The sequence below is a fragment of the Procambarus clarkii genome, chromosome 79, assembly GCF_040958095.1.
Source record: "Procambarus clarkii isolate CNS0578487 chromosome 79, FALCON_Pclarkii_2.0, whole genome shotgun sequence".
NCBI lineage: Eukaryota > Metazoa > Arthropoda > Malacostraca > Decapoda > Cambaridae > Procambarus > Procambarus clarkii.
The window spans coordinates 22,571,330-22,595,220 of record NC_091228.1 but is presented as its reverse complement, the minus strand read 5'-3'; the positions used below and the strand labels follow the sequence as shown (position 1 = coordinate 22,595,220).

The 23,891-nt window shown below is 47.2% G+C and overlaps 3 protein-coding genes and 2 non-coding genes across 5 annotated transcripts in view; 2 read left to right on the top strand and 3 right to left on the bottom strand.

The window, feature by feature from the left end:
- LOC138357609 (small ribosomal subunit protein uS12) overlaps positions 1-23,891 on the top strand; it is a 428,441-nt gene that overhangs the window by 364,373 nt on the left and 40,177 nt on the right. The window lies entirely within an intron of this gene.
- TRNAW-CCA (transfer RNA tryptophan (anticodon CCA)) lies at positions 343-414 on the bottom strand. The gene has a single exon. It is a non-coding gene; the product is annotated as a tRNA-Trp (tRNA).
- Positions 5,237-10,915, bottom strand: LOC123764614 (larval cuticle protein LCP-17-like). Its single transcript, XM_069314683.1, has 3 exons — positions 10,856-10,915; positions 6,589-6,785; positions 5,237-6,017 (listed from the first exon to the last, which is right to left on the bottom strand). The coding sequence occupies exons 1-3, from the start codon at positions 10,877-10,879 to the stop codon at positions 5,894-5,896; spliced, it is 345 nt and encodes a 114-aa protein (XP_069170784.1). The 5' UTR covers positions 10,880-10,915; the 3' UTR covers positions 5,237-5,893.
- TRNAW-CCA (transfer RNA tryptophan (anticodon CCA)) lies at positions 12,548-12,619 on the top strand. Its single transcript has one exon. It is a non-coding gene; the product is annotated as a tRNA-Trp (tRNA).
- LOC123764613 (larval cuticle protein LCP-17-like) lies at positions 15,185-20,201 on the bottom strand. Its single transcript, XM_045752602.2, has 3 exons — positions 20,152-20,201; positions 16,447-16,652; positions 15,185-15,940 (listed from the first exon to the last, which is right to left on the bottom strand). The coding sequence occupies exons 1-3, from the start codon at positions 20,173-20,175 to the stop codon at positions 15,817-15,819; spliced, it is 354 nt and encodes a 117-aa protein (XP_045608558.1). The 5' UTR covers positions 20,176-20,201; the 3' UTR covers positions 15,185-15,816.

Genomic DNA, 23,891 nt, shown 5'->3' with positions numbered 1-23,891 from the left:
CTGTTGTTGTAGTCAGCTATAATCTCCTTAGTATATTTCTACTTGAGTTGTATATCAGATGACATATTAAAATTTATATTTGAGTTGTTTGTCAGCAAGCATAGGCCTCCTCAAGCTTTATAATGGGCCTGAGGAGGCCCAGTATAAAATTCTGTATTTTTATATTAAAAATATAAAGTTGATTTATTGACAGTTCGAGGCGGGCCGAAAGAGCCAGAGCTCAACCCTCGCAAGTACACCTAGGCGAATACATTCCTTTATTCCTAAATTCTTATGTCAGCAATATTTGCACTAATTGTGTGTTGGTCACACTTGACCATTTACAGTCACTGAAAAGCTGTGTGACCCCGGAGTGACTCGAACACCCAGCCTTCTGATCTGGAGTCAGACGCGCTACCATTGCGCCACGAGGCCGTGAAGATGGAGGTTCAGTTTAGTGAGTCCCTGGACTCTGTTGGAGCCTCCCGGAGTCTGTCCCAATCTACTGCAGTCTGTCCCAGCCTCCCGCAGTCTGTCCCAGCCTCCTGGTATCTGTCCTAGTCTCCCGCAGTCTGTCCCAGCCTCCCGGAGTCTGTCCCAGCCTCCCGAAGTCTGTCCCAGCCTCCCGGAGTCTGTCTCAGCCTCCTGCAGTCTGTCCCAGCCTCGCAGAGTCTGTCTCAGCCTCCCAGAGTCTGTCGCAGCCTCCTGCAGTCTGTCCCAGCCTCCTGCAGTCTGTCCCAGCCTCCCGGAATCTGTCCCAGCCTCCCGGAGTCTGTCCCAGCCTCCCGGAGTATGTCCCAGCCTCCCGCAGTCTGTCCCAGCCTCCCGCAGTCTGTCCCAGCCTCCTGGATGACTGCTGGATTGTGATGGTGCTGCTGTGGATGACTGCTGGAGTGTAGTGGTGCTGCTGTGGATGACTGCTGGAGTGTGGTAGTGCAGGTGTGGATGACTGCTGGAGTGTTGTGGTGCTGCTGTGGATGACTGCTGGAGTGTGGTGGTGCTGCTGTGGATGACTGCTGGAGTGTGGTGGTGCTGCTGTGGATGACTGCTGGAGTGTGGTAGTGCAGGTGTGGATGACTGCTGGAGTGTGGTGGTGCTGCTGTGGATGACTGCTGGAGTGTGGTGGTGCTGCTGTGGATGACTGCTGGAGTGTGGTGGTGCTGTGGATGACTGCTGGAGTGTGGTGGTGCTGCTGTGGATGACTGCTGGAGTGTGGTGGTGCTGCTGTGGATGACTGCTGGAGTGTAGTGGTGCTGCTGTGGATGACTGCTGGAGTGTGGTGGTGCTGTGGATGACTGCTGGAGTGTGGTGGTGCTGCTGTGGATGACTGCTGGAGTGTGGTGGTGCTGTGGATGACTGCTGGAGTGTGGTGGTGCTGCTGTGGATGACTGCTGGAGTGTGGTGGTGCTGTGGATGACTGCTGGAGTGTGGTGGTGCTGCTGGAGTGTGGTGGTGCTGTGGATGACTGCTGGAGTGTGGTGGTGCTGCTGTGGATGACTGCTGGAGTGTGGTGGTGCTGTGGATGACTGCTGGAGTGTAGTGGTGCTGCTGTGGATGACTGCTGGAGTGTGGTGCTGCTGTGGATGACTGCTGGAGTGTGGTGCTGCTGTGGATGACTGCTGGAGTGTGGTGGTGCTGTGGATGACTTCACATTTGGCACTTCACATCAAGGCTCTTCACATATGTTTATTATGACAGCAGCGACACCAGTTACTGGCTCAACACAGTAAGGGTCATACGAAAGAAATTCAAAATAATCTAATTCTTCTTGCCTAAGAAGCCAACTTAAATTATACGGCTGAAGGAGATTCTCATATATTTAAACCTTATTATTTATACCTTGCTCAGGAGAAAACTTTAGTAGTAATAATTTATTGACATGAAAATGAATGAGGAATTATTTTGTCATTTTCAGATGAACGTAAGTTCACAGTGTTCTGCCCTGAAGGGGCTGGGGATTTTGGGACTTAAATATACAAAAGAGAGTTCTGGTTATTGCACCAGACCGTTATTTACGTACAGATGGACAACATCCCTAACCACTCCCAGACGAAACAAACAAACGACCTCGGCAGCCACACTCCCGCTACCGTCGGTCGACTAGCAATGGACACTGGAGTGCTTGTAATTTACGTAGGAGATCACCCTATACGCCTCTTGATCTTGGAGAGGGGTTAAGCATCACATATTTAGGGGTGCGGCTCAATCACTGGCCTCGTTGTCTTATGCACACACCCTACTCGAGCCGCCGTGACTCCTCACTCTCTCCTTGTCTGGAATGATCTTCTAAATCCCTCTTTCACCTCACCAGGACAAGAGCAAAAGCCAGCTAACATATACATTTAATATATAAAGAAAACATACATAATACATGACATATAAAATAGAACATTATCATACAACACTCTAACCTGCCACCAGCCGGTAGCATTCCTGGCTTCACCAAGTGTCCATATCAAGTGGCTGCTCAACTCTTGGCTTACCACTTGCTACTCCCTCACTAAATGGGGCTGAAATCCTGTCACAACAATACTGTATTCTCAGCCCTATAAGTGTTTGAAACTCAGCTTGGGGCTGAAACACCAGAAACATGTACATAAGTATCCCCCAACAAAAGAAGAAATCAATCTCTCACCTTACACTGCGTCTTACATGCCAATAAGCACTCAAGCACTCCCCTTATACAATTATGTGTGTCCACCATGAACCTCTGTTCTGCTCCTTGAGGCTCACCACCAATACATATCTCTAGATCCTCCAAAATATCAGGAAAGGCACTTCCGCAGTTCTCCCAATCTGCTGCACAACGAAGTCCTAATCGGACATAACTTGAAGTTAACTTGAGACGATTTTTGGGCATAGCGTCCCCGCGGCCCGGTCCTCGACCAGGCATCCTTTTTGCTACACATCAGTGATATTTTACTAGTGACTCCACAGAGACACGTGTAGCTCCGCTTCACTGCTTGAAATCAACTCCTCACAATGGAGTTCTGCTCTACCACAGAGTTCAGCATACACTTCTACTCCAGCCTCGAAGTTCCTCCATCAACTTCTTCTCTAACCTAGAACTTTCTCTACAAACTCCTTCCCAAACAAACTTGAAATTTTATTGCCATGCCAATAAAAATGTTTTCCTAACAAAACATAATTAAATGTATTCAAAGAAAATAAAATCCTCCATCCGACATCCTTATGCCGGCACTACAGCTCTGCTGATGTGGGTCCTCCCCCATCCTGGGCGAGTCCACCTGGGCACATGTCTTGACGCTTCGCGATGCTGGGGGCTTCCCCCCTCAGTCGTCCACTGACCTTTGGCCAGGCCGCACGTACCACCACTCCCTCTAGCATGTCCTCCCAACTTTAAGTCCTTACTTTAGCTCGATGTCTTAACAAAATATCTATTTGACATATACATATATTCACCATGATTGCTGGGCAGACGATCAAACACTAGTGGCTAAACTAACAATTGGTTAAACAGTCTTAATCTGTTTAAAATCTCTGACGTGAGGATGCTCAATCACTGAAGATTGAGGGCTGGGGAGCTTCAATCACTGAAGCTCAAACATGGCACTCACATAGGCGCTAGGAAGCTTCAATCATTGAAGCTCAAACATGGCGCTCACATAAGACGCCCACAAAAAAGCTTCAGGACTGCCACATGTTACGGCCCTATTGGGTCGCAACTGGGGTTCTTCTCTGATGTTATTAGAGTTTGGGTATCCGGCCCCAAGTTAGTAGTGGCTTTCAAGGGGTGTGTTCCGTAACGCAAGTAAATTAAAGGGGAAGGGATACAAATTAACTAAATTAAATATATATTCACCACCACCAATAAATAAATATATAAACAGTCACTCGCTGGGGCTATAATTACACTTATGGCTATAACTAAGACTCAGGATGCTCTACGGTGCTCAAGACGAGTAGCCCTGGTTCTCTTCTTGTGGCCTCACGATGAATCCTTCGATTCCCTAGGCGAATCTACCCTGGCCACAGGCCAGTCAAATCACAGTCCCACTGGGTGCACCGTCGTGGAGGCCTTCAACTACAAATCCAGCCTGTAGCTGGCAGGTTCCAATCAGCTCTGCTGCGTAGGCCACTCCACGACCGATACTAGGGTTGCGAGCCCTAGGTAGGAGCCTCGTGTGATTTCGCTGATCACTCTCCTCTCTCAACACCCCAGTGGCTAGTCTTCTCCACCAGTCAGCCCCGGGTACGACAATTCCTGGTTCTGCCACGTCACAGGCAGGCTAACACAACAGTGTTCATCCGGGGGGTGACTCACAGCTTCTGCAGCAAACACGTGGAGATACTATGGCTGCCTTGGGTAGACTGCCCATCGTCCAATCCAGCAGTCCCAGGTCGACTCTGTAATCAGACACGTCATCGGTACTAAGGACACCCTAGGGCACCTCACTTACAGGCTTAGACACAAACGCCCACCTATCCACTCCATAGATGGCGTTGTTGTCTAAGCGTCACCTCACCAGAGGTCAGCAACGGCTACGTTACGAGCTATTTAAGACGGGAAACCAGCCCCCTGTAGCCGGTATATCCGGCTCTCGCTAGATGGCGTAGTCCATTTGGAGGGGGGTTTCGGGAGCTGACTCACAGATGGCGTGGACGTCACTGCTCCGTGCTAAGACGCTGAGCTCGGGTCCGTAACACCACACAAGGCTTCCTCCAGTCCACAACTTGAGTTCACATCGTCGCCTGGCAGGCTCCATAACAGAAACGCTGCTTACTTCCTTCCTCTTCAAGGCACAATGAGTAGAGTTTCACCTAGGTGCGACCAACACTCACTTGCAGGTCGCCACTAATTTACCAAAATCACAGAGAAATGGTGTACTCTGTCCCCAAGAGCCTCCTCACACTTGCAGACAAGTAGTCTTCACTCCAGTACTAACACAAGGAACTATATTGCTCCTTATTCCGGGAGTATTAACGAAGTACAACCATCTCTGACAACAGTTGCGACTCAAGTGAGGTCAAGACTTCCTGCTAGCGTCACTTCACGTCCCCAAACTATCGACATCTCATTTGATGTGACTTATTACCAACGCCCATCCTCTGCTAGTATCGTGAGATTACTCACGGACGTTTACTCAATTACTTAATATATACATCTTTCCGATGACCTCTCAATCAGGTCCGGCAGGTAGAATAACTCTCACTAAGGTAGACTCGTTCCACCCAGGCTAAATGGGGGTCATAACAGATATATTATACTTGGATATGTGATAAATAAATGAATAAGGCAATTCACATGTGTTTATTACGACAGCGGCGACACCAGTTACTGGCTCAACACAGTAAGGGTCAAAAGGAAAGAAATTCAAAATAATCTAATTCTTCTTGCCAAAGATGCACACTTAAATTGTATAACTGAAGGAGGTTCACTAACAAATTTATAATTATTATTTAAAGCTTGTACAAGAAAAAACTTTAGTAATAAAAATTTATGGACAGGAAGATCCATGATGGATTATTTTGTCATTTACAAATGAACCTTAAGAAAGTTCAGAGTCACACATGTTCACAAACAAACACACACACATAAACAAGGAAAAGAACAATAACACTTGCATGAATAGTGGTAAGTTATGAACATGACACAATGTCATACTGATGATGAGGACTGTTATATTGTCTCCCAGGGATGTGGAAAACTATAATGAGTGATGAATAATAATGGACATAATGAGCATGTGTGGAGATGATGTAATTATAAAGAGTGAGAGCTGGTAAAGACGACAGGAGATGGCTCAGGAAAGGTGGGAGTCTCTCGAGTCTTCAGGTCATGCCAGACGGACGGAAGAGTGAACAGGTGGGGGCGGACGGTTGCTGGAGTCAACAGGTGGGCGCGGACGGACGGGTGCTGGAGTCAACAGGTAGAGTCACAAGACCCTGCCAGTTAGTTTCCGGTGCGTTCGTAAGGGAGAGGGACGGGCACAGGTATGGTGTCGCCGTGGGGCTGGTAGCCGCCGTGGTCAGCTACGAAGGTAATCTCCACAGGTTCACCATACGGGGACGTGTACCTGGGAGAGTGAACAAACTCTGAACGACGTCTCAAGCCAACCATAACCTCTGCAACAGCTTATACTTATACTGGATTAAAGACGCTGACTATATTTTTATCCTCAACTTTACATAGTAGAGAAAATGTATTGTTATCCTTTTATAATTACATGGCTAATTACACCGTCAGTCAGTAGTGTGTGTGTGCATTATATTCCATACTTAGCCAGCAGTATTCGTAATATACCCACCCCCAGCCTGCAGTAACAGTAATATTCCCACCCCTGGCCAGCGGTGATCATATTTTACACCCACCCCCACCCAACAGTGACTGTAATATACCCACCCCAGCCAGCAGTGACTGTAATATAACTCCCCCCAGCCATTAGGGACCATTATATACCCCCCCAGTGAGCAGAGACTGTAATTTACCCACCTCCGGCAAGCAGTGACTGTGATATACCCACCTGCAGGTAGCAGTGACTGTGATATATCCACCCCCAGCTAGCAGTGACCGTAATATACCCACCTCCAGCCAACAGTGACTGTAATATACCCACCCCCAGGTAGCAGTGACCGCGATGTACCCACCTCCAGCCGCCCTGGGACACCTGGCCGTCGTTCTGGGTGCCCGCCTCCTTCCTGCTGGTGCCGTCGCCGGACTCGTACTGGAAGGCGGACTCTCCGTAGGCGTTCTGCTTCCGGTCGTCCTTGAGGATGGGGACAACAGGCTTGGGGACGTACCCAGTAGTGGACGTCGCCGCCACAACGGCCAGGACCACCAACACCTGACGGAGAGAGTCACAGCATCAGCCATGTTGTCACTCACCATAACATCAAATGTCTTAGATATTGATGGACCCATCAAGGGAACCAAATGATTTAAATTCTGTGTATAGTCAAAGGATGTGAGAATACATAGCATAGTATTTACAATCTTGTAAAGCCACTAGTATGCACAGTGTTTCGGGCAGGTCCTTAATCTAACAGATAATTTTAAGTAGGTAAATTCTAGCAGAATTAATAAAATGATAACAAATACATTGTAGTGATCAACAAGGCAGCGACTTGTTGCAGGAGGCCTAGCTAGAGACCAAACTGCGGAAGACATTGGTCCCCAAAATCATCAGATGGTATATATATCAGGAAACTTTGAAACATATACCAAGTTTTCAGTGGATTTTTATCCAAAGTTAATGTCACTATTATATTAATTGATGGTTCCCATGAATAACAGGAGTGATGTCCCAGCGATTATTTTGGCAAAACCCAAAAATCGTCTCTGGGGCGTCATTCCTACTACTCCCATCTTGCAGCAGGAAAATATAAGCACAATACTTTTCTCTCTCTGACTGACGAAGATGTTTTGCTAACATGAGCAAACTCTTGGTGACATGTTGTAGAGATGTTAGTACCCATGGTAAAGAAACATCATGGTGCACAATAAAATCACATTAACCTGATGTATCAATAAAAAAATCCATAGCAGTTTCGAGGAGGATTCGAACCCTTTCACTTGAACACCTAAGTTAGCGCCCTAGATCACTATGTCTTGACACATATAGTGATCTAGGGTGCCAGCTTGGGAGTACCAAGAGCGGGTTTTATTACTCCTCCGTGTTCCTATTGATTTTCACTAACATTGAGGTGTTTATTGTAATGAAGGCAACACTTTATTATGTCCTCTTTCTAGGCTTACTGTGGGTAAGCTTGGGAAATATTTGCTATCATTCCTTACTAGAATGTTTGTGGCAGTTGATCGCAGAGCAGAATGCAGCGTTATATATTCTGTGACAAAAACAAAACCTTTTGTATCATGCCTTACAATATGCTGATTAGAATAATAGTAAATAATATTGAGTGGAGGCGGCTGCTAAACTCAGTTGACTTGAAAAAAGTTATTTATATGGAAACAAGTTTAGCATAGTCAGTGTGAAGTGCGAGGGGAGTGGCCCAGAGCTAGTCCTGGGACCTTTATTGTTTATCGTGTTCATAAAAGTGTTAGACTTTGGACTGATGAGAAACACTAAAGAATTTGTTGATAATAACAAAATGCGGCATGAGATTAATACTGAAAGTTCAAAATCACTTTTCAAAGTGAACAAAATGGTTGACAGGTGCTTTTTTATCTTGACAATTTGTTGGATTGTGAACTTTGGAAATTATAATAGAGCGACCAAATAACTTGAAAATCTAGACATTCTCAAATCTGAATGGAAACAATTACTGGGAATCATAATTTTTGTGAACCTTAAATAAACATCAATATACAAATGTTTAAAGCAAGGATAAATATGATACTTAAAAAACATCAGAAGCAATTAAGACATCCTTATGTTTGTTTTCGCTTTACCTTGCCTGTGTTTGCCCTCATCCTCGTAATGCAGTTTACTTCTGGACACTACTGTACAATCTATACTCTAAGAGAGAACACCTGTCTGTTTCTCCAACGTTGTTGGGATAGATGCTTAGGGCTAGCTTCACTCAAATTTGTAGGGGAAATGTTGTGGGGCACAGGACGGACATAGGCTGGTCAGGGTAGGACTGTTTCCTGTCAGAAATATAGCATGTAACCCCACTCTGACAGCTGAGTGGACAGCACTCGAGATTCGTAGTCCTGAGGTTCCGGGCTCAATCCCCGGTGGAGGTGGAAACAAATGGACAGAGTTTCTTTCACCCTGATGATTCTTTTCACTTAACAGTAAATAGGTACCTGGCAGTTATACAGCTGCTCCGAGCTGCTTCCTGAGGAAGTGTAACAAAAAGGAGGCCTGGTTGAGGACCGGGCCGAGGGGACGCTAAGCCCTGATATCATCTCAAGATATCCTCAAGATCCCTCCCACCAAGAGATTTTAATGAAATTAAAAATGTGATGTCCAGAAAATATGAGGTTACTCCCACCGTGACCCCTCCCACTGGGGTTACCGCCCAGTTTCTTAGCAATATTTTCTGAGAGAAGGGAAGGGTGGGATGGGTGTGGGGAGAGCTGGGGGGACGACGGAAGGACCAAGGTGGTGGAGAAGTGGGGATAAGAGACCCATACAACTGTTCGAGTTCATCTTAATAATGAATTTTGTGAGAGATGGATGGGAGAGGGAGGACCAAGGGATGGGGAAGGGGGGGGGGAGAGGACCAAAGGGATGGTGAAGGGTGGGGAGGGAGGAAACGGTAAAGGGAAGAGGATGGTGGAGGCAGCAAGTGATGTGTAGGAAGGGGTCAAGGGAGGGATGAGAGAAGAGAGGTGGGAGGATAGAGACTATCCCAGGCGCTGCTGGGTACCCTCTTGGTATGCAATAAAAGAGAGATTGTCTGTCTGTATGTCCAAAGTTATAGTCAAGGTGCTTAAGGTTAGCTTCACCCAAAATTGCAAGGTGGAATGGTCTGAGGTAAGGGACAGACATAGGCTGGTCCGGGTTGTCCAGAATTCAAGAGAGTTCAGCTAGCCAGGGTCACATTCCGACTCCCTATACGATGTTTGGCTCCACCCAATTGATCACAATATTTTGAAAACAAAAATAAAAAGTATCTTATAGAAATTTTCACCATTACTTAATGATATCTGGGAAATTTCCATAAATGTTCTCCTATTCACACTTTGGCTGTAATACCATGAAACAGATAATCTTTCCAGAGCCACAAAAGCTTTCTCAAGCCCCGCCCCTTTCCCAAAACCAATGGATAACTATTCCATAGCATCAATGTTTCACACTGCTAAGCTCCTCCCACCCTAAGGCCGCCCTCACATCATTGGTAGATAACCATATTATATTTAAGAGATAGAGAGATACAGATATACAGAGATACCGATGCATAGATAGAGAGAGAGAGAGAGAGAGAGAGAGAGAGAGAGAGAGAGAGAGAGAGAGAGAGAGAGAGAGAGAGAGAGAGAGAGAGAGAGAGAGAGAGAGAGAGAGAGGGAGGGAGAGAGGGAGGGAGAGAGAGAGAGGGAGGGAGAGAGGGAGGGAGAGAGAGAGAGAGAGAGAGAGAGAGAGAGAGAGAGAGAGAGAGAGAGAGAGAGAGAGAGAGAGAGAGAGAGAGAGAGAGAGAGAGAGAGAGAGAGAGAGAGAGAGGGAGGGAGAGAGAGAGAGAGAGAGAGAGAGAGAGAGAGGGAGGGAGAGAGGGAGGGAGAGAGAGAGAGAGAGAGAGAGAGAGAGAGAGAGAGAGAGAGAGAGAGAGAGAGAGAGAGAGAGAGAGAGAGAGAGAGAGAGAGAGAGAGAGAGAGAGAGAGAGAGAGAGAGAGAGAGAGAGAGAGAGAGAAGAAGAGAGAGAGAGAGAGAGAGAGAGAGAGAGAGAGAGAGAGAGAGAGAGAGAGAGAGAGAGAGAGAGAGAGAGAGAGAGAGAGAGAGAGAGAGAGAGAGAGAGAGAGAGAGAGAGAGAGAGAGAGAGAGAGAGAGAGAGAGAGAGAGAGAGAGAGAGAGAGAGAGAGAGAGAGAGAGAGAGAGAGAGAGAGAGAGAGAGAGAGAGAGAGAGAGAGAGAGAGAGAGACGGACAGACAGACAGACAGACAGACAGACAGACAGACAGACAGACAGACAGACAGACAGACAGACAGACAGACAGAGACCCGGGCTATACTGGGTACCCCACCGCCCCCAGTGAACTTATAATCACTTGAACGTGTCCAAAAAAAACATAAATAAAAGACATGAATTAGGAACCTTCGCTATGATGAGATATTATGAACTTATAATTGTTAAGAGCTTGGTTGGATATATATAGGAACTGCCTCACATAGGTCAGTAGGCCTTGCTGCGGCTTGCTCTAATGTTATATATTGATCAGTATATGGTGTTGTCTCAAGACATGTTCCTGGAGTACACGATACTGCAGTCACTACAGAAGATACTGAGACACTCACAATACAGGAGGACACACGACACATGGCGCTGGACGACGTTACCAGAGACACAGCTGTGAGCTGACTGATGATTGTGACAGACCCCCACCTTTATATAGTTCCTCAAACTCCACCCCCCCCCCTCCCCTTCCCCCCCCCCTCTCTCTCTGTCTCTTGTCAGCACCACGAACACAACCACCACCTCCTGCCACCCCCCACCACCTCCTGCCACCCCCACCACCTCCTGCCACAATCACCACCTCCTGCCACCCCCACCACCTCATGCCACCCCCACCACCTCCTGCCACCCCCACCACCTCCTGCCACCACCACCACCTCCTGCCACCCCCACCACCTCCTGCCACCCCCACCACCTCCTGCCACCACCACCACCTCCTGCCACCCCCACCACCTCCTACCACCACCACCACCTCCTGCCACCCCCACCACCTGCTGCCACCCCCACCACCTCTTGCCACCCACACCACCTCCTGCCACCCCCACCACCTCCTGCCACCACCACCACCTCCTGCCACCCCACCACCTTTTCCCACCCCCACCACCTCCTCCCACCCCCATCACCTCCTCCCACCCCCACCACCTCCTGCCACCCCCCACCACCTCCTGCCACCCCCACCACCTCCTCCCACCCCACCACCTCCTGCCACCACTACCGCCTCCTGCCACCACCACCACTTCCTGCCACCCCCACCACCTCCTGCCACCCCACCACCTCCTCCCACCACCACCGCCTCCTGCCACCACTACCACCTCCTGCCACTCCCACCACCTCCTGCCACCCCCACCACCTCCTCCCACCACCACCGCCTCCTGCCACCACCACCACCTCCTGCCACCCCCACCACCTCCTGCCACCCCCCACCACCTCCTGCCACCCCCACCACCTCCTGCCATCCCCCACCACCTCCTGCCACCCCCACCACCTCCTCCCACCCCACCACCTCCTGCCAACCCCACCACCTCCTGCCACCACCACCACCACCTCCTACCACCCCCCACCACCTCCTGCCACCCCCACCACCTCCTGCCACCCCCCACCACCTCCTGCCACCACCACCATCTCCTGCCACCCCCCACCACCACCTGCCACACTCACCACCTCCAGCCACCCCTACCACCCCACCACCTCCTTCCACCCCCACCACCTCCTGCCACCCCTACGACCCCTACCACGTCCTGCCACCCCACAATCTCATTCCACCCCCCACCACTTCCTGCCACCACCACCACCTCCTGCCACCCCCACCACCTCCTGCCACCACCACCATCTCCTGCCACCCCCTCACCACCTCCTGCCACCACCACCATCTCCTGCCACCCCCCCCCCAACACCTCCTGCCACCACCACCACCTCCTACCACCCCCCACCACCTCCTGCCACCCCCCACCATCTCCTGCCACCACCACCACCAGCTATCCCACCACCTGTAGCCACCACACCACCACCTCTTGCCAACTCCACCACCCCCTCAACCCTTCCACCACCTCAAGCTATCTCAACCACCTCCTGCCACCCCTTACCACCCCGTGTCATCCTCATCACCTCCTGGGGCCTACTCCAGGACGCTGGGACCGGCTCCGTGAGGCTCAGACAGAGTCCAGGAGACTGGGACAGACTCCAAGAGGGTGGGACCGGCTCCGTGAGGCTCAGACAGAGTCCAGGGACTCACTAAAGTGAACCACCACCTTCACGGCCTCGTGGCGCAATGGTAGCGCGTCTGACTCCAGATCAGAAGGCTGGGTGTTCGAGTCACTCCGGGGTCACACAGCTTTTCAGTAGCTGTGAATGGTCAAGTGTGACCACCACACAATTATTGCAAATATTGCTGACATAAGAACTTAGGAATAAATGAACGTATTTGCCTAGTTGTGCTTGTGGGGGTTGAGCTCTGGCTCTTTCGACCCGACTCTCAACTGTCAATCAATCAACTTGTTGTTTAATATAAAAAATTACAGTATTTTATTCTGAGCCTCTTCAAGCCCAGTATAAAGCCTGAGGAGACTTATACTTGCAGACAAACAATTCAAATAGAAATTTTAATTTGTCAGCTGATTATTCAACTTCAGTAGATACATACTAAGGAGATTACAGGTGACTATAACAACAGAGGTTGGTCTTGATATCATCATTTAAAGCTGAAGATGTGTCCGTGAGGCTTCATTGGCCAGTCAGTGACCACTAACCTGAACAAGCTTCAAGTCACTGTGACTAATGTCACTTATCCCACTGCAGTCCCAGAATTATACTTCACTGTAATAATTGTTCACATTCAGTCCTCTGGGTTAAATAAAATGTAATTAGGCTAGAAATTTAGCCTCACAAGCGTTAGTAGGGAAGTGAAATCACTTAAAGACTTCCAACATCTGCAACTTTTGTACGGGACATCCATCCTGTACGAACTTATGAACACATGTGCCATTTACTAACTAATAATATAAAATTAATTTAATAATTCTGAGGAGGAGTATCAGTGTTTATCAGATGTAAATATTGGACTTCGACCCTTGTTCGCATGTCCCCTATTAAAGAAATAGAAATAGAAATTAAAATTTCTATTTAAATTGTTTGTCAGCAATAGGCCTCCTCAGGCTTTATACTGGGCCTGAGGAGGCCCAATATAATATTCTGTATTTTTATATTAAAAATAAAAAAGTTGATTGATTGACAGTTGTGAGGCGGGCCGAAAGTGTCAGAGCTCAATCCTCGCAAGCACACCTAGGCGGCCGGCCAGCCGAGTGGACAGCACACTGGACACGTGATCCTGTGGTCCCGGGTTCGATCCCGGGCGCTGGCAAGAAACGATGGGCAGAGTTTCTTTCACCCTATGCCCCTGTTACCTAGCAGTAAATAGGTACCTGGGAGTTAGTCAGCTGTCACGGACTGCTTCTTGGGATGTGTGTGTGTGTGGTGTCGAAAAAAAGTAGTAGTAGTAGAAACAGTTGATTGACAGTTGAGAGGCGGGCCGAAAGAGGAGAGCTCAACCCCCACAAGCACAATTAGGTGAATATATTCCATTATTCCTAAGTTCTTATGTCAGCAATATTTTCAATAATTGTGTGGTGGTCACACTTGACCAATCACAGCTACTGAAAAGCTGTGTGACCCCAGAGTGACTCCAACACCCAGCCTTCTGATCTGGTGTCAGACGCGCTACCATTATGCCACGAGGCCATGAAGGTGGTGGTTCACTTTAGTGAGTCCCTGGACTCTGTCTGAGCCTATTTTATTTTATTTTATTACCATGTCAATAAAAATGTTTTCTTAAGAAAACATAATTAAATGTATTCTCAGAAAATAAACTCCATCCGACATCCTTATGCCGGCACTACAGCTCCGCCGATGTGGGTCCTCCCCCATCCTGGGCGAGTCCACCTGGGAACATGTCTTAACACGTCGTCGCTCCCGTCGCGATGCGCGCATCACCCCCTCAGTCATCCACTGACCTTTGGCGAGGGCGGACGTACCACCACTCCCTCTAGCATGTCCTACATCTACATATATTCACCATGATTACTGGGGAGACAATCAAACACTAGTGGCTAAACTAACAATTGGTTAAACAGACTTAATCTGTTTAAAATCTCTGACGTGAGGATGCTCAATCACTGAAGATTGAGGGCTGGGGAGCTTCAATCACTGAAGCTCAAACATGGCATTCACATAGGCACTGGGGAGCTTCAATCATTGAAGCTTAAACATGGTGCTCATAGGCCGCCCACAAAAATGCTTCAGGACTGCCACACAAGGCTTTCTCCAGTCCATGACTTGAGTTCACAACGTCGTCTGGCAGGCTCCATAACAGAAACGCCTGCTTACTTCCTTCCTCTTGATGGCACAATGATTAGAGTTTCTCCTAGGTGCGACTAACACTCACTTGTGGGTTGCCTTTAATTTACCAAAATCACAGAGAAATGGTGTACTCTGTCCACAAGAGCCTCCTCACACTTGCAGACAAGTACTCTTCACTCCAGTACTAACACAAGGAACTATATTGCTCCTTATTCCAGGAGAATTAACGAAGTACAACCATCTCTGACAACAGTTGCAACTCAAGTGAGGTCACGACCTCTTACTAGTGTCACTTCACGTCTCCAAAGTATCGACATCTCATTTCATGTCACTTATTACCAGCGCCCATCCTCTGCTAGTATCCTGAGATTACTCACTGACGTTTACTTAATTACTTAACATATACATCTTTCCTCTGACCTCTCAATCAGGTCCAGTAGGAAGAATAACTCTCACTAAGGTAGACTCGTTCCACCCAGGCTAAATGGCAGTCATAACAGATATATAAAACTTGGATATGTGATAAATAAATGAATAAGGCAATTCACATGTGTTTATTACGACAGCGGCGACACCAGTTACTGGCTCAACACAGTAAGCGTCAGCACACTTAAATTATATAATTGAAAGAGGTTCACTAATAAATTTAAAATTATTATTTAAAGCTTGTACAAGAAAAAACTTTAATAATACAAATTTATGGACAGGAAGATCCGTGATGGATTATTTTGTCATTTACAGATGAACTTAAAGAAGGTTCAGAGTCACACATGTTCACAAACAAACACACACACATAAACAAGGACAAGAACAATAACATGCATGAATAGTGGTAAGTTATGAACATGACAAAATGTCATACTGATGATAAGGACTGTTATATTGTCTCCCAGGATGTGGAAAACTATAATGAGTGATGAATAATAATGGACATAATGAGCATGTGTGGAGATGATGTAATTATAAAGAGTGAGAGCTGGTAAAGACGCCAGGTGGCTCAGGAAAGGTGGGAGTCTCTCGAGTCTTCAGGTTATGCCAGACGGACAGTGGAGTCAACAGGTGGGGGCGGACGGTTGCTGGAGTCAACAGGCGCGGGCGTACAGTTGCTGGAGTCAACAGGTGGGGCGAACGGACGCTTGAACCAACAGGTAGAGTCACAAGACCCTGCCAGTTAGTTTCCGGTGCGTTCATAAGGGAGAGGGACGGGCACAGGTATGGTGTCGCCGTGGGGCTGGTAGCCGCCGTGGTCAGCCACGAAGGTAATCTCCACAGGTTCACCATACGGGGACGTATACCTGGGAGAGTGAACAAACTCTGAACAACGTCTCAAGACATCCATAACCTCTGCAACAGCTTATACTTATACTGGATTAAATACGCTGACTATATTTTTATCCTCAACTTTACATAGCAGAGAAAATGTATTGTTTCCTGCTATAATTACACGACTAATTACACCTTCAGTCAGTAGTGTGTGTGTGCATTATATAACATCCTCAGCCAGCAGTAACCATAATATACCCACCCCCAGCCAGCAGTAACAGTAATATTCCCACCCCCTAGCCAGCGGTGATCATAATTTACCCACCCCCACCCAACAGTGACCGTAATATACAAACCCGAGCTAGCAGTGACTGTAATATACCTCCCCCAGCCATTAGTGACCATAATATACCCCCACCCAGTCAGCAGAGACCGTAATTTACCCACCCCCAGCCAACAGTGACTGAATATACTCACCCCAGGTAGCACTGACTGTGATATACCCACCCCCAGCCTACAGTGACTGTAATATACGCACCTCCAGCCGCCCTGGGACACCTGGCCGTCGTTCTGGGTGCCCGCCTCCTTCCTGCTGCTGCCATCTCCGGACTCGTACTGGAAGGCGTACTCTCCGTAGGCGTTCTGCTTCCGGTCGTCCTTGAGGATGGGGACGACAGGCTTGGGGACGTACCCAGTACTGGACGTCGCCGCCACGGCCGCCACAACGGCCAGGACCACCAGCATCTGCCGGAGAGCGTCACAGCATCAGCCATGTTGTCACTCACCATAACATCAAATGCCTTATATATTAACGGACTCATCAAGGGAACTAAACGATTGAAATTCTGTGCATACTCAAAGGATACCTGATCAACGAGGCAGCGACTTGTTGTAGGAGCCCTAGCTAAAGACCGGACTGCAGGGGAAATTGGTCCCTGAAATCATCAGTTGGTATATATATCAGGAAACTTTCAAACATATACCAAGTTTTCAGTGAATGTTTATCCAAATTTAATGTCACTAATACATTCCTTGATGGTTCCCATGAATAACAGGAGTGATGTCCCAGCGATGATTTTGGCAAAACCCAAAAATCGTCGCTAGGGCGTCATTCCTACTACTCCCATCTTGCAGCAGGAAAATATAAGCACAATACTTTTCTGTCTCCGACTGACGAAGATGTTTTGCTAACATGAAGAAATTCTTGGTGACGTGCTGTAGAGATTTTAGTACCCATGATAAACAAACATCATGGTGCACAATAAAATCACATAAACCTGATGTATCAATGAAAAAATCAGTAGCAGTTTCGTGGAAGATTCGAACCCTTTCACTTGAACACCTAAGTTAGCGCCCTAGATCACTATGCCTTGACCCATATAGTGATCTAGGGTGCCAGCTTGGGACTACCAAGAGTGGGTTTGATTACTCCTCCGTGTTCCTATTGATTTTTCACTAACATTGAGGTGTTTATTGTAATGAAGGCAACACTTTATTATGTCCTCTTTCTAGGCTTACTGTGGGTAAGCTTGGGAAATATTTGCTATCATTCCTTACTAGAATGTTTGTGGCAGTTGATCGCAGAGCAGAATGCAGCGTTATATATTATGTGACAAAAACAAAACCTTTTGTACCATGCCTTACAATATGCTGATTAGAATAGTAGTAAATAATATTGAGTGGAGGCGGCTGCTAAACTCAGTTGGACTAGGAAATAGTTATTTATATGGAAACAAGTTTAGCATAGTCAGTGTGAAGTGCGAGAGGAGTGCCCCAGAGCTAGTCCTGGGACCTTTATTGTTTATCGTGTTCATAAAAGTGTTAGACATTGGACTGATATGAAACACTAAAAAATTTGTACATAATAACAAAATACGGCATGAAATTAATACTGAAGGTTCAAAATCACTTTTTAAAGTGAACAAAATGGTTGACAAATGCAGTTTTATCTTGACAATTTGTTGGATTGTGAACTTTGGAAATGATAAAAGAGCGACCAAATAACTTATGAAAATCTAGAAATTGTCAAATCTGAATGAGAACAGTTCCTGGGAATTATAATATAATTTTTGTGAACCTTAAATAAACATCAATATCCAAATGTTTAAAGCAAGGATAAATATGATACCTAAAAGACATCGGAAGTAATTAAGACATCTTATATGTGTTTTAGCTGTACCTTGTCTGTGTTTGCCCTCATCTTCGTAATGCAGTTCACTTCTGGACACTACTGAACAATCTATACTCTAAGAGAGAACACCTGTCTGTTTCTCCAAAGTTGCTAGGATAGATGCTTAGGGCTAGCTTCACTCAAATTTGTAGGGGAAATGTTGTGGGGCACAGGACAGACATAGTCCTACCCTGACCAGTCTAAGTTCCTGTCAGAAATATAGCCTGTAACCCCACTCTGACAGCTGAGTGGACAGTGCTCAGGATTCATAGTCCTGAGGGTCCAGGTTCGATCCTCGGTGGAGGCGGAAACAAATAAACAGAGTTTCTTTCCCTCTGATGATTCTTTTCACTTCACAGTAAATAAGTACCTGGCAGTTAGACAGCTGCTCCAGGCTATTGGAAAGTGTAACAAAAAGAAGGCTTGGTCGAGGACCGGGTCGCGGGGATGATATGCCCCGAAATCATCTCAAGATAACTCCCACCAAGAGATTTTAATGAAATTAAAAATGTGATATAAAAAAAATATGAGGTTACTCCCACCGTAACCCCTCCCACTGGGGTTACCGCCCAGTTTCTTAGCAATATTTTCTGAGAGAAGGGAAGGGTGGGATGGGTGTGGGGAGAGCTGGGGGGACGAAGGGAGGACCAAGGTGGTGGAGAAGTGGGGATAAGAGACCCATACAATTTTTCCAGTCCTTTCCGAGTATATTTTCTGAGAGATGGTAGGGAGAGAGGTCGAGGACCAAAGGGATGGGGAAGGATGGGGGGAGGGAGGAAACGGTAAAGGGAAGAGGATGGTGGAGGCAGCAAGAGATGTGTAAGAAGGGGTCAAGGGAGGGAAGAGAGAAGAGGGGTGGCAGGATAGAAACTATCCTAGGCGCTGCTGGGTACCCTCCCTGGTATGCAGTAAAAGAGAGATTGTCTGTCTGAATGTCCAAAGTAATATTCAAGATGTTTGGGGCTAGCTAGTCTCACCCAAATTTGCAAGGTGAAATGGTCTGGGGTAAGGGACAGACATAGGCTGGTCGGGGTCACCAGAATTCAAGAGAGTTCAGCTTCCCAGAGTCACACTCTGACTCCCTCTACGATATTTAGTACCACTCAATTTATCAAAATATTTTGAAATAAAAAAAAATATCGAATAGAAATTTTCACCATTACTCAAAGATATCTGGAAAATTACCATAAATATTCTCCTATTCACACTTTGGCTGTAATACAATGAAACAGATAATCTTTCCAGAGCCTCAAAAGCTTTCTCCAGCTCCGCCCCTTTCCCAAAGCAAATGTATAATTAGTCTATAGTATCAATATTTCACACTGCTAAGCACAGTAAGTGGTGAGAATCTCGCCTGGCGTTCCGGGAGCACTTTGTCCTTGGTTCGTATCCTGGCTGGGGAGGATTTACTGGGCGCTAATCATTAACTGTAGCCTCTGTTTAACTCAACAGTAAAATGGGTACTTGGTTGTAACAACGATTCTTCGCGGCGGACGTATTCCAGGTACCATAGGATTAAGGACTTGCCCGAAACGCTACGCGGACTAGCGGCTGTACAAGAATGTAACAACTCTTGTATATATCAATAAAAAAAGAGATGGAGAGAGAGATAGAATCACAGACAGAGAGGTATAGTGATATATAGGGATAGTCATACAGAGATACAGATATACAGAGATACTGATGCATAGATAGAGATGGAAAGATATCAGAAAGAGAGAGATACAGAGGGAGACAGAGACACAAACACAGAGACAGAAAGACAGACAGACAGACAGAGACCCGGGCTATACCGGGTACCCCACCGTCCCCTGTGAACTTGTATTCACTTGAACGTGTGCAGAAAAGAAAATAAAAGACATGAATTAGGAACCTTCGCTATGATGAGATATTATGAACTTATAATTGTTAAAAGCTTGGTTGGATATATATAGGAACTGCCTCACATAGGCCAGTAGGCCTTGCTGCGGCTTGCTCTAATGTTATATATTGATCAGTATATGGTGTTGTCTCAAGACATGTTCCTGGAGTACACGATACTGCAGTCACTACAGAAGATACTGAGACACTCACAATACAGGAGGACACACGACACATGGCGCTGGACAACGTTACCGAAGACACAGCTGTGAGCTGACTGATGATTGTGACAGACCCCCACCTTTATATAGTTCCTCCAACTCCACCCCCCCTCCCCTTCCCCCTCTCTCTCTCTCTCTCTCACCAACACTACGAACACATCCACCACCACCACCTCCTGCCACCCCCACCACCTCCTGCCACCCCCACCACCACCAGACCACCACCACCACCACCTCCTGCCACCTCCACCACCAGACCGTCCAGATGGTTAAGTTAACTGCTTACCATTTTCACAGCTTTCCCTTAATTATTCAGCTGTTATTGAGAAGCTGACGAAGCCGCTCCAGGAAGCTTTCTGTTTACCAGAGTGTCCTGACTCTTGATCACCAGAGTGACCTGACTCTTGATCACCAGTGACCTGACTCTTGATCACCAGAGTGTCCTGACTCTTGATCACCAGTGACCTGACTCTTGATCACCAGAGTGTCCTGACTCTTGATCACCAGAGTGACCTGACTTGATTACCAGTGACCTGGCTCTTGATCACCAGAGTGACCTGACTCTTGATTACCAGTGACCTGACTCATGATCACCAGAGTGACCTGACTCTTGATTACCAGTGACCTGACTCTTGATCACCAGAGTGACCTGACTCTTGATCACCAGTGACCTGACTCTTGATCACCAGAGTGACCTGACTCTTGATCACCAGAGTGACCTGACTCTTGATCACCAGAGTGACCTGACTCTTGATCACCAGAGTGACCTGACTCTTGATCACCAGTGACCTGACTCTTGATCACCAGAGTGACCTGACTCTTGATCACTAGTGACCTGACTCTTGATCACCAGAGTGACCTGAATCTTGATCACCCGAGTGACCTGACTCTTGATCACCAGTGACCTGACTCTTGATTACCAGTGACCTGACTCTTGATCACCAGAGTGACCTGACTCTTGATTACCAGTGACCTGACTCTTGATCACCAGAGTGACCTGACTCTTGATCACCAGAGTGACCTGACTCTTGATTACCAGTGACCTGACTCTTGATCACCAGAGTGACCTGATTCTTGATCACCAGTGACCTGACTCTTGATTACCAGTGTGACCTGACTCTTGATCACCAGTGACTTGACTCTTGATCACCAGTGACCTGACTCTTGATTACCAGTGTGACCTGACTCTTGATCACCAGTGACCTGACTCTTGATCACCAGAGTGACCTGACTCTTGATCACCAGAGTGACCTGACTCTTGATCACCAGTGACCTGACTCTATCTTGATCACCAGAGTGACCTGACTCTTGATTACCAGTGACCTGACTCTTGATCACCAGAGTGACATGACTCTCGATCACCAGAGTGACCTGACTCTTGATCACCAGTGACCTGACTCTTGATTACTAGTGACCTGACTCTTGATTACCAGAGCGACCTGACTCTTGATCACCAGAGTGACCTGTCTCTTGATCACCAGTGACCTGACTCTTGATTACCAGAGTGACCTGACTCTTGATCACCAGTAACCTGACTCTTGATCACCAGTGACCTGACTCTTGATTACCAGAGCGACCTGACTCTTGATCACCAGAGTGACCTGACTCTTGATCACCAGTGACCTGACTCTTGATCACCAGAGTGACCTGACTCTTGATTACCAGTGTGACCTGACTCTTGATTACCAGAGTGATCTGACTCTTGATCACCAGTGACCTGACTCTTGATCACCAGTGACCTGACTCCTGATCACCAGTGACCTGACTCTTGATCACTGTTACGAACCCGGATCCAGCGTCCGAGCAAGGAGCAGTAACAACTACGCCATCTGTGGGTCAGCTCCCGAAACCCCCGCCAAACGAACGACGACACCGGATGAGGACGGCGAATATCGGCCACAAGGGCCAGTTTCCAGTCCTGTGCAGCTCACAACACAGCCGCTCCTGACCTCTGGTGAGGTGGTGCTCCGACGACAGCGCCATCTATGGACTGGATACGTCAGGTGTTAGCACCCGAGCCCGTAAGTGAGATGTATTAGTGTCCCGGTTATTGATGACATGTCTGTTTACAGAGTCGACCTGGGACCACTGTATTGAAGGTTGAGGCAGTCTACCCGAGGCAGCCAGTCTCCATACTGTGAAGTTTGCTGCAGCTGTTGTGACGTCGTCCCCCCGGAAGAACACTGTGGTGTGTTAAGCCTGCCAGTGGAGTGGCAGTGAAAGGATTTACCCGGGACCGACGGTTGGAGACGATAATCCACTGGGGTATTGAGGACAGGAGGGTGATTGGTGATATCACACGAGACTCCTGTCTAGGGCGTACCTCTTATATCGTTCGTGGAGTGGCCGTACCAGCCTTGGTGGCTCAGTACCTGCCAGCAGACCTGCTGGACGTGTGGTTGACGGCCTCCACGACGGTGCCCCCAGTGGACCTGTGTTTTGGCTGACCTGTGGCCAGGGTAGGCTCGGCATTCTCAGAAGACACGTCTTGAGGCCACGAAGAAAGCACCAAGGACTCGGTACCAAGTGGTGTGGCACCAGCGTCTTCAGCAGAAGACCACGATGAAGGATTAATCCCCTTGTATAGTGTTAATACCCTCCCCCTGTGCACCTTTGATTTTTATATATTTAATAGGTGATGGTAATAATTATAATATTAAGTTCTTAGCTTTCTTTCCCTACTCCCTTTAAGTTAATTGCGTCACGGATCTCATCCCTTGATAGCCAATACTGGCTTGGGAACGGATACATATATCTTCCTCTAACAACATCAGAGTAAGGACCCCGTTGCGTCCCGAGAGGGCCGTAACAATCACCAGTGACCTGACTCTTGATTACCTGACTCTTGATCACCAGAGTGATCTGAATCTTGATCACCAGTGACCTGACTCTTGATCACCAGAGTGATCTGACTCTTGATCACCAGAATGATCTGACTCTTGATCACCAGAGTGATCTGACTCTTGATCACCAGTGACCTGACTCTTGATCACCAGTGACCTGACTCTTGATTACTAATAAATGTGAATTAGAGAAAGTGTGTACTCACCTAGTTGTGGCTGCAGGGTTGAGCTTGAGCTCTTAAGGCCCGCCTTTTGACCATTAATTAGTTCAATGGCGTGACTTTTCACTCGTGTTTATCATATATACATTTAAACTTGGATTAGCTTGAACAACTTTCTCATCTGGTCCGTTCCACTTATTTACGAATCTGAGTCTGAGAAAGTTCTTCTTGAGATCCCATCGCTGCCACCATTGTAATATCTATGACCGCTACCCTTGTTGTAATAACTCTTTTCTTACTTCTCTCTACTCTTTCCCTTCATTCAATACCCCAGCTTAACACTGTTACAGTCCAGTATGACCCCTCACTGAACTGCCACGAATATAAGCTGAATATTAAACAAAGAGGACACAACAAGAACAGGGGTTATTAATTTATAACTAATAATTAAAATCATTAAAACACTGCCACCACCTTCCCAAAACATAAATAAATGTGTCATAATTATTATTCCCCAGGAAGGAAGGGACTCAATAATCCTGGAACTCAAAGGGGCAAGGAAATGAATCTTAATTGGATTAATACTGTAATCTTACTGAACTGAAAGGGAGATTCAAGAGCGACTTTAATATTCATAAGATGGAGGAGAATACAGGTACTCTCCAAGTCAACACATCAACCACATATACAAAATGACAAAGTAGAAAAATATATTAAAAGGGGAATTA

Bases quoted from the DNA above. Each gene is read 5' to 3' on its own strand.
- LOC123764614 (XM_069314683.1), bottom strand. From the start codon at position 10,879: ATGTGTCGTGTGTCCTCCTGTATT. The intron at 6,786-10,855 runs GTGAGTGTCTCA...TCTCTCCGTCAG, and splicing joins GTCGTGTGTCCTCCTGTATT to GTGTTGGTGGTCCTGGCCGT. The intron at 6,018-6,588 runs GTGGGTACATCG...TCACTCTCCCAG, and splicing joins GTGTCCCAGGGCGGCTGGAG to GTACACGTCCCCGTATGGTG.
- LOC123764613 (XM_045752602.2), bottom strand. From the start codon at position 20,175: ATGTGTCGTGTGTCCTCCTGTATT. The intron at 16,653-20,151 runs GTGAGTGTCTCA...GCTCTCCGGCAG, and splicing joins GTCGTGTGTCCTCCTGTATT to ATGCTGGTGGTCCTGGCCGT. The intron at 15,941-16,446 runs GTGCGTATATTA...TCACTCTCCCAG, and splicing joins GTGTCCCAGGGCGGCTGGAG to GTATACGTCCCCGTATGGTG.